Source organism: Pollachius pollachius, assembly GCF_949987615.1.
Source record: "Pollachius pollachius genome assembly, chromosome: 6".
NCBI lineage: Eukaryota > Metazoa > Chordata > Actinopteri > Gadiformes > Gadidae > Pollachius > Pollachius pollachius.
Genome location: NC_136939.1, coordinates 17,606,084 through 17,613,573, shown reverse-complemented (window position 1 = coordinate 17,613,573; position 7,490 = coordinate 17,606,084). Strand labels below are relative to the sequence as shown.

At 51.4% G+C, this 7,490-nt stretch overlaps 1 protein-coding gene across 1 annotated transcript in view; it reads right to left on the bottom strand.

Moving 5' to 3' along the window:
- Positions 1 to 342: 342 nt before the first annotated feature.
- ubtd2 (ubiquitin domain containing 2) overlaps positions 343 to 7,490 on the bottom strand; it is a 7,175-nt gene continuing 27 nt past the window's right edge. Inside the window, exons 1-3 of the mRNA XM_079737530.1 lie at positions 7,389 to 7,490; positions 5,801 to 6,037; positions 343 to 887 (exon numbers count right to left, since the gene is read on the bottom strand). The exon at positions 7,389 to 7,490 is cut by the window's right edge and continues 27 nt beyond it. Of these exons, the coding sequence (XP_079593656.1) occupies positions 391 to 887; positions 5,801 to 6,037; positions 7,389 to 7,458 (804 nt within the window). The 5' untranslated portion in view covers positions 7,459 to 7,490 and the 3' untranslated portion in view covers positions 343 to 390. The remainder of the gene's footprint in view (positions 888 to 5,800; positions 6,038 to 7,388) is intronic.

Genomic DNA, 7,490 nt, shown 5'->3' with positions numbered 1-7,490 from the left:
ACAGACATTGCTAAAAAATAAAAAAAACAGCCTCTGAACTGCAACCCCGAAAGTTCAGTTATATCCATATTCCATTTGATTTTTTTTTTTGGTTTCCACAGGAACAGTCTCAAAATACGTAGAAAAGAATAGTTTGAATACCATTGTGTAAAACCAGGACAGGGCAGGTCCACGTGACTTCATCTCAGGCTGAACGCCCCCAACACACACACAGCATGACGGAGCACCGAAACACACGCTTCATAGAGGATCTCGACCACCCCACCTCTCCTCCACCCCTAACCCCGAACTCTCCTCCACCCTCCCCCCCCACCTCCCCTCCACCCTGCACCCCGTCTCTCCTCCAGCTCCATCTCAGGTCCAGTCACACGTGTCTCCGGGCCCCCCTGGCTAATAGCCAGCGGGGCTGGCGGGGGGGCGGCGGTCCTCCGGCTCTGTGCAAGGCCCCTCCCCCGCCGCCTGTCCGTGTCCGAGTGGGGGCGTGTCCGGCGCGGGGGGCTGGCTGATGATCACCTGCACTACGTAGTCCCGGGACACGTTGAGCTGGTCCAGCCGCAGGCGGTCCGTCAGGGGCCGCCCGGAGAAGAACCAGCGCTGGGCGGCCGGCGCCACGCCCTCCACCGCTTGCAGGCGCCGCTTCATGGCCCCCACTGTGTCGGCCGAGCGCACCGCCAGCCGCAGGTCGCGGCCCGTGGAGAGACGCAGTCTGAGGAGGCGCTCCCCTCCCGGGGCTGCGCCCGCGCCCGACGGTTCGGCCGTGCCCGAGTCCGGGTCGGAACCGTCGGGCTCGTCGGAGTGCTCCTCGATCATGTTGACGGGGGGGCAGAGGCAGTAGACGGGCAGCTGGTAGCGGTTCCCCAGCTCGTCGTAACACTCCGTCAGGGCACCTGCAGCGAGGGAGAGATGGGGGGTTAGGGACCAGGGTTAGGGACCAGGGGCCCTGCAGCAAGGAGACGGGGGTTAGGGACCAGGGTTAGGGACCAGGGGCCCTGCAGCAAGGAGACGGGGGTTAGGGACCAGGGGCCCCTACAGCAAGGGACAGATGGGGGTCAGGTACCAGGGGCCCTGCAGCGAGGGAGAGACAGGTGAAAGACCAGGGCCCATGCAGCGAGGGAGATGGGGGTTAGGTACCAGGGGCCCCTACAGCAAGGAAGAGACTGATGGTTAGGGACCAGGGTTAGGTGCCAGGGGCCCCAGCAGCGAGGAAGAGACTGAGGGTTAGGGACCAGGGTTAGGTACCAGGGGCCCCTGCAGCGAGGGAGAGACTGAGGGTTAGGGACCAGGGTTAGGTATCAGGGGCCCCTGCAGCGAGGGAGAGACGGGGGTTACGGACCAGGGTTAGGTACCAGGGGCCCCTGCAGCGAGGGAGAGACGGGGGTTAGGGACCAGGGGCCCCTAATGCAAGGGGCCTAATAGAACAACGTTAAGGATCAACTACCTAAACCATAGTTCCGTGTTTCTGGTAGACAGTGAATAGGTGAATTCCCAGATAAAAACATGAACACCAATTCCTTTCTACCCACTCAATAAAGAGTTACAAATACAACAACAACTAAAATAAAATTTGTGAAGCACAACAATTCAGTCACAGCTCCAAAAAATTGTGGTCGGAGCTGTGTGCAGAGTCTGCAACATCTCATGTTCAAAGTATGTACAAAGTACTAGAAAACATTGTTACAGGCAAACCCAATAATTTGTTCACACCAGGAACCTATAAAGACATCCTGTTCTGCTCTGGATGCGTCTGTCTGGACTGCAGAGCTTGGAGAATTAAATGGTTTCCAGGTGACGCTAGCTTGTGGAGGGCCAGGAGTTTTCATTGCAAGAATACTAGCAAAAGGTTAATGCTTGGGAAGGAGGCCATGCCCTGCCCTCAGCCTAACCTCTATCCACCATTCACCTACATATATTGCTTTCAATGGCTGCGTTTCACAAGAAATAAGAAGTACAAGCAGGACAACACAACACATGAGACACATGGCTGATGTGTAGTTGGAGGGTGGATTAAACCAGTGGCGGATTCAGAACGTAATTTATGGGTGGGCCTAGGAATATCTGGATGGGCCTTGGTTTTTTCAAAGATTAAACAAACATATATATAATCATGAAGTGGAGAGAACGTGCAGATCGGTAGTACATTTTAATATGCCTTTTACTCATGTCAGAATATCACATAATAAAAACAAAAATCCAACACTGCATAGCTCACGTTATAGTGACTACAACCCGAACATGAATATGGATCAAACAAATCGAATGAATTAATATTCAGAATTTTTTTTTCAGAAACAGCAATAATGCCACGGCGGGCCAGTGTACAAAAACCCGGTCTAACTGGAGCTTCTACACAAGGCGGAGTCTAATATAGCCTACCTATATAAAATTATTAATTGGAGAGAACTTGCAAATCTGTAGTATTTTAATATGCCTTATACTCATGTCATATCACATAGGCAGATGTAGGATAATAACAACATAAAAACACAAATCCAACACTGCATATCTCAGGTTATATAGTGACTACATCCCATAGGCCTACATGAATATAAATGGATCAAACGAATCGAATGAATTAATATTCAGAAAAAACTTTCAGAAACAGCAATAATGCCACGGCGGGCCAGCATACAAAAACCCGGTCTAACCGGAGCTTCTACACAAGGCGGAGTCTCCTAGGTTTCCAGTTGAAAAAGTTGATTATGTCATCATGAGTGACTCAAAGAGAGCTGTTTAGCCATTGCTAATTGAGGCTGCTATCTGATGGTGCACGAAACCGCCATCCGCTGTCTGCGTCGACCATGATGTTGCGTAACGACGTCACTGGACAGAACTAATGAGTACGAGAGGGGTTTCTGAATATAATTATTTTTTGGTAGCTACTGTAAATATTTTAAATTATAAATTTATTCAAGAAAAAAACCTATATTGTATGAGAAAAGACAATTAAACATTTAAAAAAATATATATATATATATTTTTTTTTTTCCCATGAATCTGATTGGGTGGGCCCAATGTCAATCTGGGTGGGCCTGTACCAACCAGGCCCACCCGTAGATCCGCCCCTGGATTAAACTGTGTCACTACCATAGCAGCTAATGAATGACGCTAATGGCTAATGGGATCTACTGTAAGTTGAGCTGGGTCTTATCTCAAACCACCAGCGTAAAAGGAGCGGACGGTTTTGAAATGGAACAGAGTGGGTCGTGTCTGAGTCACCAGATTTCCTCCTCCTGGCCCATGTGGATCCCACTCTGATCCTGCATCCCCGGTCCAGGTGGGAATTGAAGCTGGCTTCTGTTGTGAGTAATAGACGCCCTTGATTAGTTCCATCCCATCAAATTAATGCAGTGATGGGCCCAATGCAGTCTGGCCTTTGAAACCATGCTGCTCTTCATTAGATCTCCACCTTCTTTCAGAAGGTGGAGATCTCGGCACAGACCGAGAAGGGGAATATCATGGGGAAACTGAATTTTAAAAGGATAAACCCAATGCAGGTCGCAAAACTGCAATAGAATCAGAGTCAGTAGCAACTTTTCTGAACTTCTCCAAAAGTAAATGACGTACGCTTTTGTGGTGCCCTGAAGAATTAACATGAAAGGGGAACACTTACATAACCTTAACCTTTCCTCATGCGGTGCTGATGGAAAGTTCCGTTGATAGAGAAACCAACTGCTGTTTATTTTAGCAACAATGGCACAATCTGGGGAAGTGGACCAGGGGCATGGAAACAAGTAGAGTGCCCTGTGATCAGCAGCTCCAGGACCAGAACTACGTGCAGCAGACAGCTCATCATCTGACCTGGTGCCTAAAGCAAGCCCTATGTATAGTGGCTCCAAGATGGAGGATGGCATGGTATTCTACACTGCCGTGCACAAGCGCACACACAGGAACACAAAAGTCAGTGACTGAGTTACCGTGGGACAGAGTGAGAGGGGTGTCAGTAACCGTGGGGCAGGGTGAGAGGGGAGTGAGTTAGTTACCGTGGGGCAGGGTGAGAGGGGAGTGAGTTACAGAGGGACAGATTGAGAGGGGAGTGAGTTACCGAGGGACAGAGTGAGAGGGGAGTGAGTTAGTTACCGTGGGGCAGGCTGAGAGGGGAGTGAGTTACAGAGGGACAGATTGAGAGGGGAGTGAGTTACCGAGGGACAGGGTGAGAGAGGAATGAGTGAGGTACCGTGGGGCAGGGTGAGAAAGGAGTGAGTTACCGAGGGACAGGCTGAGAGGGGAGAGAGTTACTGAGGGACAGAGTGAGAGGGGAGTGAGTTACCGAGGGACAGAGTGAGAGGGGAGTGAGTTACCGAGGGACAGGGTGAGAGGGGAGAGAGTTACTGAGGGACAGAGTGAGAGGGGAGTGAGTTACCGAGGGACAGGCTGAGAGGGGAGAGAGTTACTGAGGGACAGAGTGAGAGGGGAGTGAGTTACCGAGGGACAGAGTGAGAGGGGAGTGAGTTACCGAGGGACAGGGTGAGAGAGGAATGAGTGAGTTACCGTGGGGCAGGGTGAGAAAGGAGTGAGTTACCGAGGGACAGAGTGAGAGGGGAGTGAGTTAACGAGGGACAGGGTGAGAGAGGAATGAGTGAGTTACCGTGGGGCAGGGTGAGAAAGGAGTGAGTTACCGAGGGACAGGCTGAGAGGGGTTTAAATGCTGAGTTCAGCACTTAACACCATTGTGCCCTCCAAGCTCGCTGTGAAGCTCAGGGACCTCGGGCTCAACACCGCCCTTTGTGACTGGATCCTGAGCTTCCTGACGGGCAGACCCCAGGCAGTGCGGATAGGAAACGCCACATTATCCACCCGAACTCTCAACACCGGCGCACCCCAGGGCTGCATGCTCAGCCCTCTTCTCCCTGTTCACACATGCCACTTTATAACTTGCCACTTTATACCAGTCGACATCTGGATAAACACGTCTGTTTACATTTTACATTTATTTAGTTTTGCATTTAGGTCTCTGCTCTCCTACTTGTGTTCCTCTTATACACTTACTTTTTATTATTATTATTATTATATTTATTTTATTTTTTATTATTTAAGTCTCAGCTTTCCTACTTGTGTTTCTCATATACTTTTACTTTCTCTTATATTGCACTGTTGGAGGAGCCCAAGACTAAAGAATTTCATTGCCAGCGACTGCTCTGTAATTGTTGTGCATATGACAATAAAACCATCTTGAATCTTCTTGAATCTTGAGGGGAGAGAGTTACCGAGGAACAGAGTGAGAGGGGAGAGATTGAGTTACCGAGGGACAGGGTGAGAGGGGAGTGAGTTACCGAGGGACAGGGTGAGAGGGGAGTGAGTTACCGAGGGACAGGCTGAGAGGGAAGAGAGTGAGTTACCGAGGGACAGAGTGAGAGGAGTGAGTGACAGAGTGAGAGAGGAGTGAGTGAGTTACCGTGGGGCAGGGTGAGAGAGGGGGGAGTGAGTTACCGTGGGGCAGGGTGAGAGAGGGGGGAGTGAGTTACCGTGGGGCAGGGTGAGAGGGGAGTGAGTTACCGAGGGACAGGGTGAGAGGGGAGTGAGTGAGTTACCGAGGGACAGAGTGAGAGGAGTGAGTGACCGAGTGACTGAGTGAGAGAGGAGTGAGTGAGTTACCGTGGGGCAGGGTGAGAGAGGGGGGAGTGAGTTACCGTGGGAGAGGGTGAGCGTGGGGCAGGGTGAGGAGGGGTGAGTTAAGGTGGGGCAGGGTGAGAGGGGGTGAGTTACCGAGGGGCAGGGTGAGGGGGGGGGGGGAGTTACCATGGGGCAGGGTGAGAGGGGGGGGGGAGTTACTATGGGGAAGGGTGAAAGGGGGGTGAGTTACCATGGGGCAGGGTGATGCTGGCTCCGTCTAGGATGGCCTGGGCCAGCATGTGGTCGCCACTCTCGAAAGCGCTGGCTGCGGCCCGCAGTGCATCCCAGATCTCCTTCCGGCCCTCGAAGGCGGGCGCCGTGTCCCAGAACTCATCCCTCTTGCTCCGCAGCTGGCCCTCAGTCATGGGGTAGTCACTCTTCCATTTAGGCCTCTCTCTCTTCAGGGGCTGGTTTCGCCCAAGAGCCACTGCAATGCGGGAGGAGAGAGGGGGTGAGAAAGAGATTGTAGTGTGACAAAAGGGGAAGTGTGGTGAGAAAGTGGCAGAGACCCAACAGTAGGTTGAAAGAGTGACAGAGACCCAACAGAAGTGTTCATTGAGATCATGAGGATCCAGTGAAGTGCTATTGTACTTGGTCATGGGACATATCTTCATCATCCAGATCTCAGTGTGTGCCGAGTGTGCCGAGACAACTCTGGTTCTGTTGGGATGGTAGCTGACAGTTAAAATGGTATTAGAAATGCAAGCTCTTTATCATTATAGCTTTGTCATTATATTGGCTTGTACGGTAAATCCTGTTTAAACTGCACCAAGTGACGTTTGTCCTATTAATACGATGTTTATGTCGTGATGTAATGCAAATAATTAATTAAAAAGTGTTGTTTATCTAGGCACATGTCAGGTAAGGCCTTCGGGGGGCTAGGGGGTTGCATGGTGATGTCTCTGACAGCTGACAACACGTCAGTAGCCTACAGGATGAGGTGGTCCTAATCTTATCGATCCACTGAAGTTTCAGACCTGTCACCATCTGACAGCTCAGGTCATAATGAAGCGGGCACATCATTTAAATCACATGTGTTAAGTACGGTTAATAACATGTATCAAGTAACGTTGGCGCTGGGTAAGGAATCCGGATTCACAAATTGTCATCATTTTTAGGACATAATACCAATGAGTGTTGCCACCGTAGTTGAAGCAGTATAACCAACACAACTTAAACATACAATTGGAAATAACAATAGGTATCCACAGATACTCTGGGAATGCCTTTTAATTGTTAGGGTACGGGAGAACTGTTGCTTTATTTGAGCACACCGCTGCACAACCATGACGTTTCGCACCCAAATAAACAACCGATCCTATCGACAGGCTCGAATCGATCCGTTATTTATTGGTAAACGACGGATCGCCGCCAACCATCCGATCATCAGTCAAGACGTCATCTAAACATTGCCTTTATTAAAACAACCCAACAGAGCTAGTCGGCTAGGTAGCTGCTGAGGGCACCTCGGCTAGCCGGTTAGCTCTTCAAGACAAGCCGCCTCTGGAGAACAAAGGCGGCCGCACGAGGACCCCGAACCTCCGGGGTTCAGATGAACGGCGGACCGGTACGTCGTTCCGCAGGAGGCCCGGGGAGCGCGCTGGAGTCGCGTCTGCCCGGCAGAAAGGGGGAGAGGGCGGGCGGGCGGCGGTGAGAGAGGGGAGAGCCCCCCTAGCATAGAGGTGGCGAGGCGGACCCGAACAACGGCCACTCAACAGGAGAACGCAGCAGACCCCTGTGCTGAACCAGACCACGACCCGCGGCCTCGGGACCCCTACCTCCAGTGCCGTCTGAGTTTTCGTTTAAGCTGCCTGAAGAATCGTGGTGGCTCCCCACACAGCCACCCATGGATGTTCCGACAGCGCAGCCCCGGCTAGCTA